Source organism: Empidonax traillii, unplaced genomic scaffold (genome assembly GCF_003031625.1).
Source record: "Empidonax traillii isolate 1590-97213 ecotype Southwest subspecies unplaced genomic scaffold, ASM303162v1 scaffold918:size355816, whole genome shotgun sequence".
In the NCBI taxonomy this organism is placed as follows: domain Eukaryota; kingdom Metazoa; phylum Chordata; class Aves; order Passeriformes; family Tyrannidae; genus Empidonax; species Empidonax traillii.
In genome coordinates, this window is record NW_020956111.1 from 35,420 (window position 1) to 58,375 (window position 22,956).

Genomic DNA, 22,956 nt, shown 5'->3' on the forward strand with positions numbered 1-22,956 from the left:
CAGCTGGTGGTGTCACCAGGATGAGCCTCTGGCCACCAGGCAGGGCTGGCCCCGCTGCTCACCCCACAGCAAGGTGGCTGCTGTTGGAGCTGTGCTGTGGAGCACCTGCATTTCCATGGAAACCTGTTGCTGTGGCCTGATGTTGGTCACTAAACAGGGGCAATGAAGGGCCTCGGTCTTGCAGTCCTGGGGCTGCTGGGTGGGTTGGACCGGAGGGGTCAGTGGTTGGGGCAATTCTGAATGGGGCTGTGGGTCACGGTTCAGGGTGCTTCACAGGTGGGCAGTTTCCTTCACCCAGAGAGGAGGGGCAACTCTGTCTGTTGGCATGAAAAAGCCCAGGGGAAGGCACCCCCGTGCTTGTTGTGGCTTGGCTCCATTGCAACCTGTCCCAGGCATTCCACAGCATCCCTGCCCCTGACAGCACAGCACGGCTCAGCACAGCACGCTGCCTGCCTCTGGCACCTTTCCCATACTCTCCATCTGCCCCATGGCAAGGGACCTGCCTCCATCCCAGACTAGTGCCCCCAGGCCATGCCCACACTGCTGCACCTCCAGCACACAGGGCACAGGGTGGCAGGGAGTGCAGAACCTCCACAATGGGCAGCACCAGTGGTCGAAGGAGGGTCCAGCACAGGGTCTGGAGCACGGTGCTGAACTGGTGCAGCAGCTGCAAAGTTACCCCAGGAGAGCAGGGCAGAGCCCCCCACTCAGCTCCCTGCACAGCCCATTCCCTCTGCCTGCCCCCGGCTCCCCTGGCTCGGGGCCTCGGCCCTGGCTCCACTCTCTGCACGCTGCCTGGAGGCGATTCAGCCCCCCCTCCCCGTGCCTGGTTTCCATGGCAACCCCAGTTGAAATTACATTAAAAAGAAATGAAACCAGCAGCTTTTCTGTTTGGCAAGTAGGGGGAGGAGAGCTCAGCTGGGAAAGACTGGGGAGGGGGTGCGAAGGTTGGAGGGAGGGGGCTGGGGCACAGATGAGATCCCACATAGGGTTCCAGTGCTGGGGGTGGGCACAGCAGGGCAGGGGCACGTGGGGACACCCCCTCACTGTGGCACTTGGTGTTGGCAATTCTGGATCATTTGGTGCTGGCTTAATGTGTGCTGCACTGAGGGTCCAGTGCCCCGACACGGTGAGGTGATACCAGGACCCACCTGCTGCCTCTGTGGGGTCGGTGCCAGGGACATGGAGCCCATCCAGACCCTCTGCCAGCAGGCACAGCCATGGCTGGCATGGCTCTAAGCCAGCACGGGGTACCCCACCCAGCCTGGGAGTCCCTGACCCCTCCCGCACGCTCCAAGAAGAGGCGAGACACACCGCTATTAAAAATATCACTTCTGTTTTTATTTGGAATTTGTTACTCTGCGCGGGTGACAGGGTATAAATACATTCTCCAACGAGCATCCTCACCCTCAGCCCCGTGCGGGGCGGGGGCCGGGGCAGGGTGCAGGGCTGTGGGTGAGCTGGCCCCAGGCAGCAGGGCCAGCAGGGCCATCGATGCGCTGGCCCCGGGCAGCAGGGCCAGCAGGGCCAGCCGGCACCGGTGCGTCACGGCCGCCAGCATGGGCAGCGTCTGCCAGCCGGACCGTCTTGCACAGGGACGAGGTAAGGTGTCCCCACAAGGACCTGTCCCTTCCTCCTGCCTCCCCAGGCCCCAGGTGCCAGTGCTCATCGTGGGGGGCTGAGGCTGGGGTGCCCCACGTGGGATCCCGTGCTGCTTCTTCTCCATGCCCGGCTGCACCAAAGCCACTCGCCTTGAGCCACACGTGGCTCGGTGGCCACACCGGCCCAGCGGGTGCCCCAGCCCTGGCACAGGTGCTTCCAGCACCACACAGGCTGCATCACCCCCAGAGTCCCTGCCCAGGCGTCTATCCCAGCCGCATGTCCTGGATGCCAGAGCTGGGGTCACCCCACAGTGGGGTAAAGGCCCCAGTGGAAGTAACATGGGAGGCAGAGTTGATATTGGAAAGCAGCTCACTCTGCTCCTGTCACCCCACCCCTGACACAGGCTGCAAACCACTGCTTTTGGGCAGCGGCACGGGCAGGGAGGGCACAGCACGGCCCCGGGGCGGTGGCGAAGGGAGGTGGGATGCTCCTGGGGGAGCAGGGCAGGGTGGGGTGCCTGGGGGGGTGCTCCTGGGTTCGTGGGGGCGAACAGACGTTGCTCAGAGCAGGTGATGCCCACGCGGGGCGGTGGGTGGCACTTGGCCGGTGGTGGCAGTGGAGGGACCGGGGCGGGGGTGCTCGCAGGCAGGCCGTTGGATAGGCTATTTGGCTGAGATAGGTGGGCACAGGTGACAGAGGAGGGAGAATATCAAAAAATACAAAAGAGCGCGGCCCCGCAGCGCAGGAGGCACTGCCCTGCCCGGTGCCCACCCACGGCAGGCGGGCGCCATGGGGGGCCGGCACCGTGCGCACACGCTGGCTTCTAACTGGCTTTTTATTTTATATCAAGAACACTTGGTTTTAAAATCTTTACAAAGGACAAAACGCGGCGACTCCGTTAGTGTGTAAAGAACTAAAGATCTGCTTTAAAAAACGTCTCTGCAAAGAGAAATGACTGACACAAAAGAGAGATTCTCTGCAGCGCAAAGAGGGGCAGAGGTGCCAAGTCTCCGGCCCAGGGCCCCACTCCCAGGGTCCCTGAGCCCCGGCACCGGCCCCAGCGCCCGCACCCAGCACGTGGCCAGGTCCCCGGACCCCGCCCGTTCCCTCTGCCTATAGCACCATGGCCCAGGGCCACTTCTCAGCACAGTGAAGGAGCCTTTTCCAGGGCTGCCAAGCTGCCTGGGGATGCCTGGGCACTGGCCGAGAGGGATGCCCAGTCCCGCTCCTCGTCAGTCCCAGGGTGCTCAGTGGGCTCAGCGCTGGGGATGTGATCGCCCCGCTGGGAGGCACAGCCACAGCACGGGCAGCCCCATGGCCATCGACAGTGGGGTACCCCCGTCCGCCTGCACGGGGGCAGGGTTTACACCGCGTCCCCCCTGCACCCCACTGGCATCCCGGGGCAACCCGCGGGGCCCTGAGGCCGGCAGAGTCAAAGCACTTCTCAAGAGTTAGATAGGAACAAAAGAAAGCGCCGGGGGCCACACCGGGACCCCGCAGGTCTCTGGGCTGGGAGCTGCCCCGTCCGTGGGTGCTGCCCCTCCGCCGGGGGCTCTGTGGGCCCCACCACTCCCTCTGCCAGTGTCTGCTGCGTGTGTGTGCGTGCGTGCATGCGTGTGCGCCGGCGGCAGGCAGCTATACCCTGGTGGTGGAGTGTGAGTGCGGGAGCCCCGTGCTGTTGAAGCCGGCGGTGAAGGTGTTGTAGGGGTGCAGGGTCTGCAGCCCCACCAGCGAGTTGGGGATCATGGTGATGGTGTTGGGGGTCATGAGCGGGATGTCGTCCGGCGAGCGGCGCAAGGTGAGGGTGTAGTCGGGCAGAGCGGCCAGGCGCAGGGTGTCGTGGGACGGCACGGCTTCGCACTCGTGGTGCCCCTGGCTCACCTGCAAGGAGGGCATCTCCTCATCAGGCGCGTGGGCGATGTCGTTGGCGGCGCCACGCTGGGGGCTGGGCTGCCGGTGCGTGTCCTGCCGGCGCTTGTCCTTGCGGTAGTAGAGGGCGGCGAAGGCCAGCACGTTGAGGAAGAGGAGGGAGGCGCCCACGGCGATGGTGACGCTCAGTTCAGTAGAGTAGTCGCGGGGGCTCTCCAGCAGGGTGCCCGCCTCTTGCTCCGGGCTCCACTTCTCCTTCCCGTTCTCACTGTTGTAGGCGGGGGAGATGGCGGGGCGCTTGGTGGTCCAGATCTTGCTGTTGGGCCGGCGGGTGATGTGGGAGTTCTGCGTGGTGTCGGGTGGCGGCACTTTGGTGGTGGTGGAGGTGTAGTGGAACATGTCGTGCAGGTTGTACAGGTGGGGAACCAGGTGCTTCCAGAAAGCCACCTTGGTGGCCCGGTAGTGGTCGCGCACCCGTGGCTTCAGCCCGATGTGCAGGTACAGCTGGTCGCGGGGGTTGTACTTGGACCAGGCCACCTCCTCAAACCGGTTGGCCTTGGTGTGGATGAACTTGGTGTCCTGGGGGACGGGCTTGTTGGGGTCCCTGTGAAACACAGGCAGAACAGAACTAGCACTGGGAAAAGCCAAAGAAGCAAGGAGGGAGAGCTGGGTGCAGAGATGGAGGCTGGGGACACCTTTGCCAGTGGTGGCACAGGAGTGCTGGCAAAAGGTCCTGCACGTCTGGGCAGCACCCCAACCCTGTGTCAAGCCTCACCCATGATAACCACAGCCAACAAACCTCCCCATTCCCGCTTTCAGCTGGGTCCTGTCCCAGGGTCTGCCCGTGCTCTGAGCTTCTTGCTTTGTGGTTGAGGCCATGACCCCAGTGAAGGTGCAGCACACTGGGCTCAGGGGGCTCAGTGTCCCACACCAGGCATGACAACCCCCCCACCACCACAGCGTGGTCTTGAGGGGTACAGCTGCAGTGAGTGCAGCCCCCTCAAGGCACAGCACCCATCCCCACTCACCCTGTCTTGGCAAAGTTGGTCCAGTAGGTCATCACCACGGCGCTGAGCATGACGTCGTTCTTGGAGAAGTTGCAGGGAAAGAGGTCTGTGGGGCCAATCATGGGGATCCCAAACACGTAAGGCACCTCATCCCCGTGGGCTGCGTCGGACCACGCAGGTTTCATCAGGCTCTGGCAGTGGTGGTAGAAGGCGTAGAAGTAGGTGGGGGAACCGTAGCGGGCGTGCAGGTCAGCTGTCACCACTGATGGCTCTACCCACTGGTGGTCAGTGAAGAGGGCCACCAGAGTCTTGCGACGTGTCTCGGGGTTGTCCCGGTCGGCCCAGTCCGTGTACATGAACTTGATGGTCTCCCTCAAGGTGTCCTTGCCCTCGGGGTATCCGTACAGGTTGTCCACAAAGTTGGAGACTGAGTAGTCAAAGTCACTGCCCGAGACGCCGTCCTCGGGGTCCACCACACCCTCCACGAACTTCAGCCCCTCACCCTGGTTGACCCCCAACATGATATCATAGTTGAGGAACTCGCCCTGCTCCATCAGGATCTCTGGGTCATCCGGGATCACATCCCCATCGATGACCGGCCCGAAGGCCACGTGGTAGCGAGCCGGCTGGATGTCTTGCTCTACCAGCTCCTTGGCACTCTTCTGCCGCAGACAGTCCACCATGTCCACCGTGTCCAGCACGTTGCAGCCCACCTTGTCGGCCAGCATGCTGGTGTACTTCACGGGCTGGTAGTTCACCGCCCAGCTGGAGAGCGCGGAGCCGCTCTGGATGATGGCCCTCTGGAAGAGACCTGCAATACAGGCAAGGGGTGGAGGAAGCTCTCAGCAGGGTTCCAACACCCCAGCGCTGCAGTGCAGGATGCAGCGTGGAGAAGGCATCGATGCTCTTCTATCCCTGCAAGGACCCGGCACTTCAGCCCACACCTGGCCTTGACCCGGGCTCTGCTGCAGAGCCAGGCTCACACAGGGGTTCAGCTCAGGGCCACTGCGAGGGTGGCAGGGTGACAGCTGGGCATGCAGGTGGGTGGGTGCTCCTGGCAGCGAGCAAGGGCTGCTGTGCTCCCTCAGGATCCCATTGCAGGGGATGGCCCAGCATCTTTCTGTCCTGGTGGGGGGGGAGAAGAGGGGCCATGGCTGCATCACAGCCTGGCCTCGCTGAGCAGCCCGTGCTGCCCCAGTCACGTGTTGCCCAAGCCCCCGAGGGGCACACGCTGTCCCTGTCTCAGCACCATCCTCCAGCCCAGGTTGGCATCTGCTTCACTGAGCAGGGCTGGCAGCAGTGGGAGGGTTAATGCCTGCTCGAGGGCACTTAACCCTGTGTGTCCCACCCCAGTGCTTTGTCAGAGTCCCCCTCCACCCCCTCCCTGCTGCTTCCTGCCCAGCTGGGGCTGCTCAGTGCCAATCCGGCCCTGCAGGAGCACTCTGCCAGATGCACAAAGAGGGCCTTTCTGCCACCAGGAACACAGAGGGAGTGGACTTTCGCCCTGGAAAACGAGGCCACAAAGGCCCTGGCCCAGGCAGAGAAATGCGTGGCTTCGCTCCAGTCCCATGTCAATGGAGCTTGTGCTCAGAATACAAAGGGTGGTGAGGAAGCAGAGCCTCCGGGGCTGTGAAAGGCAGCCAGTCCGGGCTGCACCCCAGGGTCCCTGCTCTCCTCTGCACCCCGAGCGCTGCCTGCACCCCTGCAAGACCCCAGCACTTGCTCACCACGAGGGACTGTTTCAGGTGATCCCTGAATGGTACTGGCACAACACAGGGGCTGCCCCCAGCGCCCTGAAGTGCAGAGAACCCCTCTGCAACCAGGGCTGTGCTGCTCTGCAGGGAAACATGCACCTTCCCGCAGCAGAAGTGTTCAGAGGCTCCTGGCTCCTGGCCACCATGTCCATAGCTCTTGTCTGCACGCACAGTCCTCGCTCTGCCAAGTACCTGACGTACAGTCCCATGCACTGGGACAAAGACAAGTCACAAGCTCTGTTTGTCACCTCCCAGTGCCCTAGAAAGCCATACCCAGCCTACAGGCTGGAGACTGGCCATGGGCTTGCTTGCTCTGCGCCATCGTCCACGTGCCAAGGAGCCAGGATGGGGTATCCTGGCTCCCAGGAGATGCTGTCCCAGCAGCAGCCATACGGTCCCTGCCAGCAGCATCACTTCCCAGACAGACCCACTAGGCTGGGCCCTGCCCCTGCCTGGGGAAGTATGGGGGCAGCTGATGTCACCAGCAGCTAGTCATGTCCCTGATGGACCCTCCATGCCAGCACCTGGCTGAAGCCCCACAAGCACTGCAGGGAGGCATCACCCTCTGCAGTTCACCCTGGACCTCTCCGGCCTGCTGGGGCCCAGGCAAGGTGATGGAGCTCTGCACTTTGGTCAGTGGTGTGGGATCCACCTGCCTACGAGGGCTGAGGCTGGCAGGGGAGATGTGGATCTCCCAGGCAGCCAGACACACTGAGTAATGTACCAAGCCTCCAGTGTCTGCCTCTTGCAGCACCTGGCAAAGCAGGCACGAATCATCAGCTTCATTAATTGCTTTTGATCACTGTGAGTTTCATTTTGATGCAATAAAACCAAACCCACCTGGTCTGCAGACTGCACGACTCCCCCTGCTGCGTTTCAGAGCCAGCTACCTGTCCCTGGGGAGATGGGTGCTCTGCCACAGAGGGTTTTTGAGGTGATTTTATGGCCATTTGGTTTTATGAGACACTGGCTGCAGCACTGAGCACTCCCCTCACACCTCGCAGCATTTACAGCTCCCCTGCCACGTCTGCGAGGGTGCTGAGCACACAGCACCACTGAGACCCAGGGGAGACCACACCGCAGGCCTTGGAGCTGGATGGGGCAGCAAAGGATACAGGGTTTAGTGGCAGATACAGGGTTTAGGCATTCAGAAGCAGGATTTAGTGGCAGAAAGCGTAGCATCACCTGGGAAGTGCCATACTGACGGGACTATTTTTTGTGGCTGGAAAGTCACAGGGAGCAACCCCTCCAATCCACCCTCAGCCTCCCTCCACGCTGCTCCCTCCATCCTGGGCCACCTGGGCAGCCAAGTCCTGCACTCCTGTGATGGAAAGGAGCACCCTAAGAAGCGCTGTGAATGCATCACACACAGTGTTCCCCCACCAGCCTTTCACGCTCAATATGGGCAGAGAAAAACACTTTTTCTTTCTGCGGCAGCTTTCAGCCTGCAAAAGACTTGCCATCATCAGCCATCAGCCCGGCTGAGGTTCCGAAGGTCTCCATTCCTGTGTGATACCCAGGCTGTTGAGCAGGGCTGCAGCTCTTCACATCAGCTTCAAGTGCAATTTTTTTCCCCCAATGCTTGATGTAAATGTCTTTGCAGGTGGTTTACATGCCTTTGCTCTTATTCCAACCAAATCTTTTAGCATAAATAATTCCTTACTTTATCTAGAGTAAACACTCTGCTATATTTACAGATATCAATCATTCTACTTCCACCTGTGTTTTGCTAGTTGCAGCACTTCCAGCCCTCCCAGTCTCACAACATGGGGCCCTCCATCCCTCTCCAGGCTCAGGTCTGTTTTCCCCTTCTGTTCCAGCGTGAATGCCTTTCCTAGCACTGAGGTCCATGTTCCTGGTGCCCTGCATGATGCCCTACCCCCCCTCCACATCTGCACATGGACGAGCCTGAGCACCGGGGCAGGATGCCATGGGGGGGGTCCCCACCTCTCCCCATGCCTGGGTGCTGGCCCCAGGCTGCAGCCCTGGGCACTGGGAGCTCCATCCCTGGCTCCCACGTGCTCTGCCTGGCCTCTCCCTGCCCAGGATGAGAATGTTTTTTTTCCTAACCCTGGGGCCGGGCTCTCACCACCAACTAATTAGAAAGCAGCCCCGACTTTGTTAGGCTGGGCAGCGGGTGGGCTCCCATTAGCAGGTTGTTTGCTCACAGGGTGTTTGCAGCATCCTCAGGCACAGCTGGCACCTACCTTCGGAGTGGTGGGAGAGGGTGAGCAGGCTGACACAGGAGGCACCGATGCCGGAGCCGAAGACCGTGATCCGCAAGGGATCTCCCCCAAAGAAGGCGATGTTCTCGCTGACCCAGCGCAGGGCCTGTATCTGGTCCAGCAGCCCATAATTGCCCTTGGCAGCCTGGTCCCCTGTGCTCAGGAACCCTGGGGGCCAAGGGGAGCCCAGTTAGGGATGAGGAAGCAGGGAATGTCCTGACCTCCCACCCCCCTTCCCCAGGCATAGGGGAGCTTCCACGGGACCCTGTACCACCACAACATGAGACCCCACTACCAAGAGAGTTCTAAGCTGGAGCAGGGACACCTCGAGCTCCAGCCACCCTCTGCACATCAAAGAGGGCCAAAAGGCTGAGTGCAGCTGCAAGCCCTGGGGAGCCTCTTCAGCCAGAAGTGACAGGGTGAAGGGAACAAAGCTCTGTCCTACCCATACCACCCAAGCTAAGAACGGCTCAAGACATCTCACACATGCTCCAGGGAGAGCTGAAAAACCATCAGTGGCTGCAGGAAGGCCGAGTGCCTGCACAGCCAATGCTTTCCATGGACCAGGGTGGACTGGAGGAGGCTCTATAAATGTAAGGAGGTGGGCTGGGCAGAGAGGAACTGACTGCAGCTTAAAATACAAAGGCTCTCAGTGAGGAAGAAGCTGAGAAGCTTTCAGTAGCAAAGGGAACACCCAAGATAAGTTATCACCGGTTTTGTTTGCTTTGACTCTAAGCAGGAAGCCAAAACTATGGTCCTGATTTAAAATGCAGGCAGGTAATCCCAGCACACAGGGAGCGGTCCCAGTGCAGTGCTTGGCACTTGGAGGTGGTCTGGTTGGGTGTGGTGCACCACTTCAATGGAAACGATGAAGGCACCACTTAAGTCTAATGTCATGTTGTGACTCACATCCCGTAAGTTTGCACCTTAAAGGTGCAAACTTACCCTTCATCTTAAAGGGCCATTTATTTTAATTCAATAGGTTTATTTTTACTGAAAATTTTATTTTATTTCCTACCAGGTAACCGTCATCTTCTTCAAGAAACTCTGGGGTCTGAAGGCTATCAGAGGAATGTGCTGTCTCAGGTACCAGCTGGGAGCCCAGCTGCCAAGGGAGAGCACCATTCTAGGCTGGATGGCAGTAAGAGAGCCAGCCCTGACAGCAGCTCGGCTGGGAAGAAACTTTTCCCAAACCTTTGTTCTCCTTGTTCTCCCTGCCCCTAAGGGAAGCAGCAGTGTGCTTCACACAAGCCTCCTGTGTCCCAGCCCCTGGTGGTTTCTGCTGCAGCAAGCAGGGAACTGCACTGCCTTTTGACCCTGTGTCCTCAGGCTGCCTCTCTAGGTCACCAGTGCTTGTGGAAATGGGACTGCCACCCTCCTCTGCATGGCACCTGACACCCTTCTGTGGTCCCCTCTGCAGGTGGCCAGGCCATGGTGGGTGGCTGAGGGGGTCCCAGCAGCTCAAGCGGTTTGGAGAACAGTCTGTGCCCAGGGAGGGAGAGCTGCCAGGTCCTCAGGACAGCCAGGCAGTACCCGCTGGCACCTCACCGCTCTGAGCCCTCTCAGGAGGAGATGCTGGGTAAACACATTTATTATTCATTTAACCACAAACCAATATTTGCTTTCAGTTGAGCCAGTTTGTGTAAATGAGCCGGGGGGGGGGGTGGGGGTGGCCGGTGCCAGGACCCAGACTGCGCTGCGGCCGCACGCTGGGGGTTCTGCCACGTGGCACCGCGCTGGGCAGCCGGGCCGGAAGGCAGGGGCAGTGCCCACAGCGCATCCCGCCGGCCCTACGCCCCCCTCCGCCCCCTGCCCGGCTGGTTCATGCCCGGTCAGACACAGACACAGACACAGGGGCTGTCCCACTGCCCGGCCGTGCTGACGGCACAGCCCACGCCGGCCAGCTCATACCGAGCACTCCAACGCGGTAGTTCAGGGTGATGACAATCACGTTGCCGTAGCTGGCCAGGATGCTGCCGTCTATCATGTTCCCCGTGCCCTCCATGTACGAGCCACCGTGGATGTACACCATCACCGGCTTGGCCCCGCTGTCCCGGATGTCTGGAAGGAGAGGTGGTTAAACACAGGACCCCCAGCGACGGCCGCAGCACCCTGCCCGACAGGCAGACCGAGGACAAGGGCAATGCCAGCTGCCAGGACCAGGGAGGGGGCTTAGGAGCCAAAGCCAGAGCTCTCCTGTTGGGCCTCCAAAGCCAACCACCACTAAACCAACCCCGCCAGCCCTTCTCCGGGTGGCGGCAATCGCTGCACCGTCCCCACACCGCTGTCCCCTCGGGAGTCTGGGCACAGTGTGGGAGGGGTGCTGGCTGGACCCCGCTGCTCTTCCCCAGAGCTGGGCTCGGGCATCGTGCGTGAGCCAGACCAGCTCTGTTGCGGGTGGGAGTGGCAGAGTCCAGCCCTGGGATGCAGCTCCACGTCCTGCCTTTGGCTGGACCCAAGTGCTCCGGGAGTCCTGGAAGCTGGCATTGGAGGGGGGGGCAGGGATGGGGGTGTGCAGGACCTAGAAGGTGGGAGGGCCACTCACGTGTGCTCCAATGTCTTACTCTCTCAACCCCCCCTTCCCATCCCCCTAGGAAGGCAGAGACCTGCCTGCTGTCTGGATGTGAACCCATGGCACCCCAGTGCCCAGACACAGACATGGTGATGAGGCAGTCGGGGTATGCACGTGTGTGTGTCAGGGAGGTGAGCACAGCATCTGGACGAGGACAGGGATGAGGCATGGAGTGAGGATGGGGAACAGGATCCCGAGGGCCGGAGAGGAAGGACTGCAGGAGCCTAGGGGACAGGGAGCAGCCACGCTCCCTCTCTCAGCTGGTCCTGTCCAGGGGACATCTTGCCCCTTCTGCCCCGCTGGCCTATGATCCCTCATGGAGTCACAACCATCCACGGGGGAATAACACCCACGCTTGGGCTCCTGGTGCATCTCACCCACGTTCCACAGAGGAGGTGGTTGCACCCGTCACAGACACAGTGCCAGGTCCCAAACGCCTGTGCTGCCCAGCCCTGTGCTGGGCTGGCGAGCCAGCACTGCTGGACTTTGCCCTCCCTCGTGCTCTCCCACACCCAGTACCTTGCTCGGGTGGGCTGGCAGTGCCTGCTTGGCCCCAGCTGCCCCAGCCAGCTGCTGCTCCCTGCCTGCCTCCCTGGCTGCCAGACCCCCCCACAGTCCAGGCAGGGCTGCACTCCTGGGGCACAGCCACAGCATCCCAGTGCTGATGCCCAGCTGGGGTGGACATGCTCTCTCACACCCACCTAACCCCTGCCCACGGCCACTCCTTCCTGTGGCTTGCCCATTGCAGGGGGGCTGCAGGCCAGGCTGATGGCTACCTGTGGCCATCCTCACCTCCGTGGCTGCCTAAAGGTGGCCTCCCTTCCACACAGAAAACCTTCTCCCTCCAGGAGAACGAGGCTATGCCAAAAGCAAAACCTGTGCTGGCTCTTTTCCTATCGCCAGGAGGTAGCCAGACAAATGCACAGACCAGAGGAGCAAAAAATGCTGGCAGCTCCTCCAGCACAGACATTGCCTGTGTGGCAGAGCTACATCAGGACAACTTTTTCCAGGGCCACCTGCTTGAAATGTGAAGGGCAGGAACATCAGTGCCATGTCTTCTCCCTGCTGCATGCTCCCACTGACACACAAAGGGACATCCTTGCAGCAGAATGTCAGCAATGTACAGAGGTGTACCAGGGAATAAACAGCTCCTAATTGCTGCAGCACAGTTTGGTGTGTTGGGATTTAGCACAGTCAAGTCACTTAGGCTGGATGCCAGTTTACACCCTGGTACAAGAGATTCTGGGGCACAGGTTAGAGGGAGTAAACAACAGGGGTTTAGTACTGCCAAGGAAAAAGTTTTTCATCTATTTCCCAGATCCTAAATGCCATCTGCCAGGCTGTGTTCTAGCTGCCCTGGGCCTTCTGCACACTCTGAGGTTTTTCTGTCCTTAGCACATTCGAGCTGCACCCTGGCCAACCCTTCCTCCTACCTCTCTTCACATCTCTGCAGCCAAACACACACTCCGTGCCCTGCAGACGAACGACCCCATTTTACTAAAAATAGCTTATCCTGCAGCTTGCTCAGCCCTGGAGTATATCTAGAATCACATCTGCTTGAAAGCCCACTTGCTCTGTCTTGGCTGATGCTGATGCTTTGGTGGAAGAAAGACCTTGCTTCCACTGGGTGAGGAAGTAGAGGGATTAACAGAAACCAAGTGGACCTTGGGTCTCCTGGGCATGGCCAGATACCCTTTGGGTGCCAAGGGTTCAGGCTGCCAGCACAGCAGCCAACACCCTGGGTTGGTGCCCATGGCAGGGCCAGGCAAGAGTGGAGGGGGAGGTTTTTGGCTCCCAGCTGCACTTATCCAAACGGCTCCGGGGGAGGGATGAGGCTGGAGGTGGGATGTGACCGGGCTCAGGGTGAAATGGGCCCAGGTGCCCGAGGGCTCCTCTCCTCCCAAGCTGCCATGCTTCCTCCCTGCACCTCGCTCAAACTGAGCAGGAGTAAACTTCTCCTAAGGAGGCAGAAAAAAAAAACCATCAAACCAACCCATGAGCTTTTCCCCCGCCCTCAGGAGGGAGGGGAAGGTCCTGGGTGCCCTGCACAGCCGGCCAGCCTGCCCCCCACCCCGCGCAGCTGCCTGGCACGGCAGACAGACACACACAGGGCTCCCTGGGGATGGCAGCGGATGGCGGGCACAACGGAGCTGCTTTGCGTGTCATGCAGTGGCAGCCTCGAGCACAGAAATACCTTCGTCTTCATCACCGTCATTATCCGCTAAGTCCTCGCCCTGTTTCTTAGCGCTGGCTCCTGGGGACCAAACACGAGGAGACAGAACAGAAAGGAAAACGAAAGGAAGTAAAAACGAAACAACGAAAAGGAAAAAAAAAAAGAAAGAAAGAAAGAAAGAAAAAAAAAACAGAAAAGAAAAAAAAAAAAAGAGAATTCAAAAATAGCATGATAGCAGAGACAGTGGGGCCAGGCCTGTGCCCCACGGCACTGCTGGCTACTCACACTGCACCTCTCCCAGAGCCAGGGCAGCGTAGGGAGCTGCACCAGGATGCCACTCCACCTGGACCCCTTCCCAGATCCTCCCTGGGGAGGGCCAGGGTGGCAGGGAAGAGGTGAGTGGGGCTGTGGCAGTGTCAGCACTGATGGTGGATCAGTCTCTCAAAGCACTTGCAGATCCTCCTACATCCCCTCAGCTCTCTGCTCCAGGCAAGGCTCCCTCTCCTACCACCCAGGTGCAAGCGGGAGCCCTGCTCCCAGCTCTGCTGCCACGGGGGACAGCTGCCCTCTGTCACCAGCAGAGCTCACATGAAGGGTTGCTTTGCATGGCCACTGACCACCAGGCAGGGTCCTGCCCATCACCCCCAGGTGGTGCATGGCCCCTTGTTGTGCCTGGCACGGCAGTGTCACCAACCACTGGTGCCACCACAGGAGACCCCCCCAGCAGCTGCAGGGAGCCCTCATGACAGGGGCTCCCCTGCTCTGCTCAGCTCCATCTTGCACCAGTTCCTTTCTTGAAAGACTCGTTGCCTTTTTCACTGAGGATTGCCAAGGCACCAACCAGCGTGACCTGAGCGCGGCAGAACCCTGAACACACTGGCTTCTGGAACGTCCTGAACACCTTCCATGGTTGGTCAGCCTGGTAGCCCCAGCCCAGCACTGTGGAGCACTGCTGGGGATGGTGTGCAGGGAGCGTGGCACTGCCCGAGCTCCGTGACACCAGTGGGAGCCAGGAGAGGTGGCCTGTGGGCTGGCAGGGAGCAAGGATGTTGCAGACCTGCACCAAAGCCCTGTTCCTGCGAAGGACTGCCTGTCCACGTGGGCACAAAGGTGAGTGGTGCCATCCCTGTGCCCTGGAGAACCGAATTTCAGGAAGGGGCTGTGCTCCCCTTGTCCCCTCAGAGCTGCAGATCAGCACCTGCAGTCCTCTGCTCCCTGATGAATGCAGCAAAAAGAGAGTTCCCCAGGTGATGGTGAGCTCTGGGGTGACAACAGGGCTTCCCCCAGGCAGGACTACCCACACAGTGCCTGTGCTGGCCAGTGACTCTCCCCTGAGACACAGGGAAGCTCCAAAATCCCTCCAAGTACCCAGCTGATGTGTCACCCGTGGGCCCCATCAGCGCCACAGCAAGGGTTTTGCACAGCCTTCAGTAAGGCTCCCACAGGCAAAGGACAGCCCTGTGACTGCATGGAACTATGGGACTAAAAGCACAAAACTGGCCAGGAAGACAAAATCAGGGAGTTGTTCTCACTGTCACTCTGGGAGTGGCATTCTGCAGGTGACACGGGATGTGGATAACAGAGAGGGCAGCCTGGAGTGGGACAGGATTTGAATTTAAAAGGAATCCGTGATGGGGGAGTAAGAGGTCTGAAATGGCCATGAGGCAGCTCCACTGGGGCAAGAGGCTTGCAGGATGCCTTAAGCAGCCATGGCCTGCTGGAGAAAGTCTGGAGAAGCAGCAACAGGAAATCTAGAAAAATCCAGAATCCACGAAAAGTTTGCAGAGGGCTGGGGTCACACAAATGTCAGGAGCAGAGGCACGATGGGAGCTACAGCAGTATCCTAACACATGAAAGGCTACTGTGAGGTGGTGAGGTGGAAGAGCAAGTCCTTCTCTGCTGCACACAGCACAGGCAGCTCTGAATTTACATGAAGTAGAATGAGATGAAAACCTTCCTGTCAGAAAGGAGAGGAAAGTTCTGGAAGAGGCGATCTGGGGAGGTGTTTTAAGACCAGGTGAGACACACTGGCAGGAAGAGGTGAGGCAGAGCTGCTCCTGCCCAGGGCAGGGATGGATCAGCTGTCTCCTGTGCCATCCTGATCTTCTCCAACTCAGAGTTCACCTCCCGACCTATCCCCGCCGTGCTCCAGCCCTGCCTCCTCGCCTCCTGCTTCACTCCCTGAGCATCTCACATCCTTCTCCTCTTTTCACACAGCACCACCCCCCATCCCTGTCACCGCTTGCCCCAGCACCTCAGCCCCAGCATCCTCCCCCCTCCTGCTGCCTCCTTCCCTCTCCCTGCCCAGCCCACCCCCAGCGTGCGGCCGCTCGGCCTCTTTGCAGGAGGCTGCAGGCTTGACCTGCTGTGTCTTCATTAGGAAGAGCTGCAAGCCCAGAAAGCACTTAAATGACGAAGTACTCATGCAATATTTGCTAACCGGTGCTACGTGCCAACCTCTCGGTGCTGCTAAGGGATGGGGATTTTCCTCTAATGAAGACCACAGGCGGTGAACCTTCATCCCACACCGCGCCTCAGAGATGGGGAGATGATCACAGGCAGCTGGAGATCATTTTCCACTGCCAAAGGCCCTGGTGCTGCTAAACCCCCTGCGAGCAGCCAGGTTGCAGCCCCTCCAGCTCTTTTAGGGGGCAAAGGTATGCATGAAGATGAGGGTGGAGGAATCAGCTATGAGGACCTTTCAGACTGTAAGAGAGGGCAGTGGACAACATCTCTGTGACCTGAGCAACTGTCCTGGCTGATCAGGGAGGGATCCAGCTGGAGACTGCTGCTGCAGAGCTTAGGGATGGTGGGGACAAGCCTAAAGCACCCTGAGCTTCAGGGGCCGCAGAATAGGTGGCAGAAAGCAGCACTTGGGGAGCTGAGCAAAGCAGGAACACAGTGATGCAGGCCAGGGCAGAGGGGAACAGCAGGGGCATGTGTGTGGCAGATGCAAAGCACGAGCCTTACCCATCAGCAGGAAGGTTCCAGGCTGGCTGGGGTTATGGCCAACGCAGACTGTTGTGACCAAGTGGGCTGGAATATTCACCTCCAGCACAACCCACCAATGTCCCACAGCTCGTGAGAGCAATCACAGCTTCACCTCCCTCACCCCCCCCCCCCTTGCACTTTGCTCCAATATTTCCTTCCACTGTCTATTGACATGTTCAGGGACACCCATCCCAGGAGATCTTCCTCTGCACTAACAAAGGCCACCATGCAGAGCCCTGCAGCACCTACTCTCATGGGGATGGGCTAAAGCCTGTGGATTCACAGCTGGAAAAACCAAAAGGGCACGTGGCTCATTCTCCTTACCCATCAAAAACACCCTCCACTAACCCAGTGTGAATGTCTGTTGTGCCACTTCACTTTAAGCTGACTGCAAAGTGACGTTGTTGGGGCCGATAGGAAGGATGCATATGCTCTTATCTAAAGGCTCTGTGAAGATTTAAGTTCAAGTTCAGTAAAAAATAAAATCACTTCCCTCAAAAGAGGGGCATCCACGCTGGATTTATGCTATCTTAAGTAAACCATGCCAACAGCACTGACACCAGTGCAAACAGGGATAAAGGAGGGTGAGGAGCCTAAGTCCTTGGAGGCTTCATTCTCAGCATGGTGTGGATAACAGAAGAGCAGGAGCCTGAGGTGTCATCTTGTCAGATCCAAAAGTCTGTTCAGGGTGCCTGTAGGCAGCTCCAGCACCCTCTCCTCCATGCAAGTGGGGCACCCACTCCCACAACACAGCCACGATGCCTCAGGGAGCAGGAGCTGTCTGATGGCTGCGTGCACCCAAAGGTGCACCTGCCTCTGGCCACACCACCTCAGCTGCTCCTCCAGGAGCGACAAGGAACAGGACTGATGCAGCTGTTGAACTTGCTGCTGCACAACCCCACAGGAAGGGGCAACTTTGCTGGGATCTTCCAACCACCAGCCCTTGCTCCAGGACTGCAGCACACCTTGGTGCTGCCCAGCCCCTCCCTGTCCCGGAGTGATGCAGAGGAGTTATTTCCATCCTTGAGCGGACTCGGTAAAAGCACTGCATCTTCTCACGCTCTGCTGCCTCCACCAGCACAAACACCTACCCTCACCTTTGCAAATCACTCCCTGGAGTGGAAGCAGAGCACCAGGGCGGTGGTCTGCTCACAGCCAGCTCTGCAGAGCACCGGGCTTTGAGGGGGCTGGGGAGAAGCTTCCAGCAAGGGAGCACTGCAGGGAAGCCTCAGCCAGTACTCGGGCAAATCCACTTCTTGGAGAGCAGCAGAGAAGCCGAAGCAAATCCTGAGCCCAGGAGCTGCTGGGAGCTCCAGCCACCCTCACACAGCAGAGGAAGATGCTGGACCTGCACATTTGTCTCTGCAGCATCGCAGGCTCTGCACAGCCCCAGCCAGAGAGATTTGGGCAGTCACTAATGAAAACCTACTAAATGCAGGGCAGCCACATTTTTTTTCCCCTCCAAAAATGACATCCACCTCCTCATGCCCTGCAGCAAGGCTTGCCCAGGCTGCTGGTGAAGGGAAGGGAAAATCATCCTGGCACCTGCCACAGCCAAGCACAGGCTGGAAGTGTTGGCAGCACAAAGCAAAGGGCAGAGCTGCATTTTGCACATAGGTACTGTATGGGGGGGTGTGTACATGGTCTTTGGGTGGGCAGGGTTATTTTCACAGCAGAACCTGAGCTGAGCCTCAGGGCTGTCAGCTCCCCTGGCACCGTGTGTGGCTAATTATTCTCAAAGCACCACTGGCCTGTCTTGCTCCCAGAGAAAGGACCAATGTGTATGGAGGAGACTGGCATTTAGGGAATTTCCATGCAGGAAAGTACTGTGGGCAATTGGGCGGGGAAACAGGGATGTTTTTCTGTCCCAGAGATAAACCATGATGAATTCTCAGACCTTCATCTGCTATGAAATACACTGAGCTTAGGGGTGGCAGAAATCATCCAGTGAGGTGGGAGCATTTTCAACCACCAAAATACTGTTCTGCGAGAGGAGAGCTCATCACTGTTCATATGTTGCCTTAGAAATAATAATCATGAATATTCCAGAATGAGCCAGTCTTCAAATTTTCAGCCCAAGGAAATCAGCACTGCAGGTACATTATCCTCACCCCAAACATTACTAACTCAAGACACACGATAAGAGGCGGAGGAGCCTCTGTGTCTCATCACAAGTGACTCAGTTAATTCAAGCCATTGGCCACCAGAGCCAGTGTCTGGGTGCTTTAATTCCTGGCACATCACACCGGGATGCCCAAACGGCCTGCACGAGGGATCTGCTGGTCCATGAGTCAACAGAGCCCAGTGGGAGCAGTGGGAATGTCCCCCAGCAGCTCCCCAGGAGGTGACCAGAGGCAAGTGCAGATGGGCTGCAGAGAAACCCTGCCCGAGAGCAGTGCCAGCGGGAAGGGAAAACTGCACGAGCACACCCAAGGTGTTTGGCCATGCCTTGTGCTGTCCCCTTCTCCAGCCATAACCTGGATCCCGCTTCCCTGGCCCTGGCTATCGGGCTGGGGGTGGCGGGGTCTGCCAGCCCTGGCAGCCGGTGGGAGGGCCGGGAGAGGAAGCGCTTTGAAGTGGCTGGCGATCACTGGCACAGCCGGCTCCGGAGGCAGCGTGCGGAGACTCCCTAATGCGCCAGCCCTTTCAGGGGCAGCCTTGGCACTCAGAGAGATGGCGTGTGAATAGCCAGGACAGCAACAGGAAAAGCAAAGCAAAGAAACCAAACAACAGAACTGGGGGAAACGGCTGGAAGGAAAGCGCTCCCCAAACCTCCAAGCCCAGCTGCACCGGCCCCGACAAGCCCAGGGGTGCAGGGAGGCAGAGGTCGGGATGCAGGGACCCTGCTGCTGCAGGATAGCCAGGACAGCAGCCTGTGCTGGCCAGACACCCTGTACTGAGCCTTTCAGAAGAGCTTGGCTGCCTGACTGTTCCCCACGTTCATCTTTGGGATGCACAGAGCAACCAGCTCTCCCTGCCTGCAAGGGGGCTGTGTGGTGGGAGGGGGGGAAGCACCGTGTCCGACATGGGGCCAAGCCAGCTCCCATCTGCACATCTCTACTCCCTGGTCCATGCCACTGGTTGGGAACACAGGATCACTTAAGAGCAATGGGGGAAGCTCGGTGGAGGCGAGGCAAAGCAGAGATGTGTCTGAACTGGAGGAGCTTGGCTTACCACGGGTCAGCCAGGGCTCAGGGAGAATGCTGTGCCATGGGCTGGAGACCAAGTCCTCACTGGCAGGGCTGGCACAGGCATGGGGGTGTGAGCAGTGGGGAACAGCCTTGGCAGGAACAAGGGCTGGGGCACAACATGGCAAGACTCACACAACCAGGAGAGGTTTTATGTTTTTAACCAGGAAGCTCTGGATGCAAAATGACCAGGGATGCAATCGGAGATGCATCCCAGGAGGGCTGCAGTCCCCCATCACACAGGCCCTTCCCTGAGCAGGTCTGTACACCCCCAGTGGGGGATGCACCCTAAGGGATGGGTGCATTTAAGCACTACCTGCCATCAGAGGTTACCCCTCATACCCAGAGGCTGGGAGGCTGTTGGTGCCACTGGGATGAAGGTGGGAGGGCAGACTCAGCCCAGGAGGAGAAGCTGTTCTGAAAGGCCTGGAGCAACATGAGCATCCTCATGACCTGACCCCAGACCTGTACTCCCAGCTGGCTGGAGCATCCGTGGGACTCCTCCCAGTGGGAAGTGGGGGGTGGCAGGGTGGGCTGCTTGGAGGGCCCACAGTCTGGGTGGCGGCACAGAGAGGTGCCGGAGGAGTGTGCTGCAGGCTGGGGGCCAGCCAGGCACCCCCTCACTCTCACTCTCTCTCTCTTTCCTCTCTGTGCCTCTCTGCCGGTCGGCTTGCTACATACCTCCTTTCCTACATATTTTCTTGTTGGGCTTTCGGGTGCATTCCTTGGAAATCCGTTTTACTGTAAAATGAATAAAAGACTACAAAATAACAGGAGGCTCCACTGGTGGGAGTGGGCATGCAATCACAACCACGCTGCTACCCCCCCCGCCGCCCCCGGGACCGCGGGAGGTGGGGAGGGAGCGTCGCCATGGGAGGAAAACTCTGGGCCAGCCGTGCTGGGCGGGAAGGAAGGCACGATGCATTCCGTGGCCAAGGGCCCCAGAGGCACAGGAGTGGAGCCAGCCAGCCTGGGAGAAGCCACTGGCCTGCCAGGCTGCTCTGTTGTGCACAGCAGACCCACTGCGGGTCCCTTCCAGCCCGCTGCAAATCCCCAGGGGTTTCCCGTTGCGGTGAGGCTGGGGCGGGCACACGGGCAGGCGCTGCCTCCTCTGCCCTCTACTTACAGTTCAGGTGGGATCCCCTACAAAGGAAAAGGTTAGACAAGGAGGCACCCAGCACCGCTCAGCCTCACCCCAACGGGTCCCCAGCACCCCAGGCTCATCGCTCTGCCGCTGTCCCACCGGCGGGTGGAGGAGCAGCCAAGCGATGTGTCTGCCGGTGCCCCCCAACCTCCCATCCGTACCAGGGCCCAGAAAAGGGCTCTGTGGTCCCTTTCTTGCCGGAGCATCTTCCCAGGGAGAGGCAGAGAGTGTTCCTCCCAGCCGCAGCCCGCACCCACAACTAGCGCATGGACCTGGGGAGGGTGGGAAGCAGGGAGGAAGGACGAACTCGAACCAACTCAAGACAGAACCTGGCACTCGGCGCCTGGGGAGCACAAATCGGCTTGTCACTCTGTGGATCTGCGGTCAGAGAGTCGGATTCAGATTTAGCAATACAAGAGAGGAACCCGTGACGATGCCATGGAGGTGGAGGGGTGGGACCGGGAGGCGTGGAGGAGCAGGAGCACGCGAGACAGAGATGGCAGCTGAGGGCAAGAGGGCAAGCTGCGTGGCCAGAGAAAGCTTTCCACAAACAGACAGCATGCTGCAGGGTCCACAACCACATGCTTCAAACACAACACCCAGGTGAGACCAACCACTGCTGGGGAGGGGTGGAGTGACCCCCCCCCCTCGCCCTCCTGCGGTCACCCCAGTGGGGACTCACCATCCTCCGTGGGGATGTAGATGTTGAGGTACAGACAGTCCTCGTTGGGGTCCTGGATGTACGTGGCCACGATATCCAAATTGGAGGTAAACCAGATGGGCAGCATGATCTCAGGAACAGCGTTGTGGATGTTCTGGGGGCAGACTGGGGAGAAGTGGGTAGCGTTCCTGATGCCCGACCAGGACGGTGGCGGCTCGGGGGGCATGAATCTCTTCTCCCCGATGGGGGGGGCGGCATAAGGAACCCCCAGGTACTGGTCCACGGGCCCCAGAATCTCACTGGGCAATGGCACACGCACCCCTCGTAACTTCCCATAGTGTGTGTTGACAGTTGGCGAGTAGACCTGGCCCTCCATCTGCACAACCATCGAGGCGAGGCTCAGGACCCAGAGGGTGAGATGCAGGTCCCAGCTGGCCACCAGCTCAGGCACTTGGAGAACAGGGGGGAAGAGAGGGCTTCTCCAGAGTATCAGCCACATTGTCTGGGAGAAACAGCACCAACATCCAGGCCTGAAGCTCCTGGGGCGAGGGCTCAGGGCATCCCCATCACACCAAGCCTCCGACTTGCCCCCCGGGAACACACGGAGCAGGACAGCCAGGAGTCAGCCACACCTTCTGCTGGGAGAGTCGGGAGCAGGGATGCAGAGGGATGTGCCACTGGCTCCTCACAGCCTCCCAGCTGCCCGCTGCTGCCCGCCTGCCAACGGCCCAGCCTGGAGGTGACTGCTGATACTGTGGAGAGAGAGAGGGAATTAACAGCAGACTTGCTCTGGGAAGAGTCGAAGAGCTGCAGAGCAGAAGGAGACAGGATCCCTGGCTGACCCTCCCACCCATGGGTGCTCACTGGCTCTGCCACCACCCGGGCAGGTGGCTCTGGGAGCAGGCAAACGTGGGAAGCACAGGTAGAGCATGTGCAGACACACAGACTGTGTCTGCCTGTGCTTGCACAGCCTGTGCCAGCACTCAGGGGCCAGCCCTGCCCCTGCCCTGCCCAGGTGATCCCCACAGCCATCCTGGGCAGCAGCACAGTGTCCCTGCTCCATGCTGCAGGAGGGTATAAGCAGCAGGTTATGGGTGCCAAGATAAGCAGGGCAGTGCCACATCCCTCCCCACAAGGAGCCTGTTGGACACCACTGGTGCCAAGCATGGCTCCAGCACAAGAGCTCACTGGCATCTCTCCTCTCCTGGCTGAGGTGGAGCACCCTGCACTCACAGACCCTGCAGCCTGTACTCCTCACCCCTGTTTGGGTGCCACACTCCACCTCATACACCAGCAAACCTGCCCCACGTGTCCTACCAGGCACCCATCTCACCCACACACCCACTCTCCACCACCTTTCCCCCTCCACGTGCCACTGGTCGAAGCGGCGAGACCCCAGGCAGGACCCAGGATGGGAACAGTCACAGCGCTCCCGGGCATCTGCCCTCCCTCCTACCCACTCCCTGCCCCGGCTGCCTCCGGGGCAACCCAGGGGAGGCAGAACTCCTCTGCTCCCACTTCTCCCCCCCCAGCCGGGCTGGCAGCATCAGGGGGAGCAGCTGTGGCAGCCCCCGTGGGGCCGCGGGGAAGGGAGGGCGCTGCAGACGGGGACCCGCGGATGTGTGTCAGCGAGCAGCGCTCCTGTGCCAGGGAGCCCTCGCCGGAGGCTGTGTGGATCCTCAGCGCTCTGCCCTTCACCTCCCGCACCGCCTGTCGCATTCAGGCCTTATGTAAGTGCCCCCCTCCCGGCTCCCCCCGCCGCTCCCGGGG

General features: G+C 59.6%; 1 protein-coding gene across 4 annotated transcripts in view; it reads right to left on the reverse strand.

Moving 5' to 3' along the window:
* Window positions 1–1,319: 1,319 nt before the first annotated feature.
* Window positions 1,320–22,956, reverse strand: part of NLGN3 (neuroligin 3) — a 39,015-nt gene continuing 17,378 nt past the window's right edge. For 2 of the 4 annotated variants that reach the window (XM_027902891.1, XM_027902890.1), the window contains exons 2-8: window positions 21,208–21,938; window positions 20,063–20,122; window positions 13,224–13,283; window positions 10,369–10,518; window positions 8,440–8,625; window positions 4,500–5,289; window positions 1,320–4,075 (exon numbers count right to left, since the gene is read on the reverse strand). In XM_027902891.1, the coding sequence (XP_027758692.1) occupies window positions 3,238–4,075; window positions 4,500–5,289; window positions 8,440–8,625; window positions 10,369–10,518; window positions 13,224–13,283; window positions 20,063–20,122; window positions 21,208–21,685 (2,562 nt within the window). In that variant the 5' untranslated portion in view covers window positions 21,686–21,938 and the 3' untranslated portion in view covers window positions 1,320–3,237. The remainder of the gene's footprint in view (window positions 4,076–4,499; window positions 5,290–8,439; window positions 8,626–10,368; window positions 10,519–13,223; window positions 13,284–20,062; window positions 20,123–21,207; window positions 21,939–22,956) is intronic. The other 2 variants (XM_027902892.1, XM_027902893.1) reach the window with 2 other exon arrangements.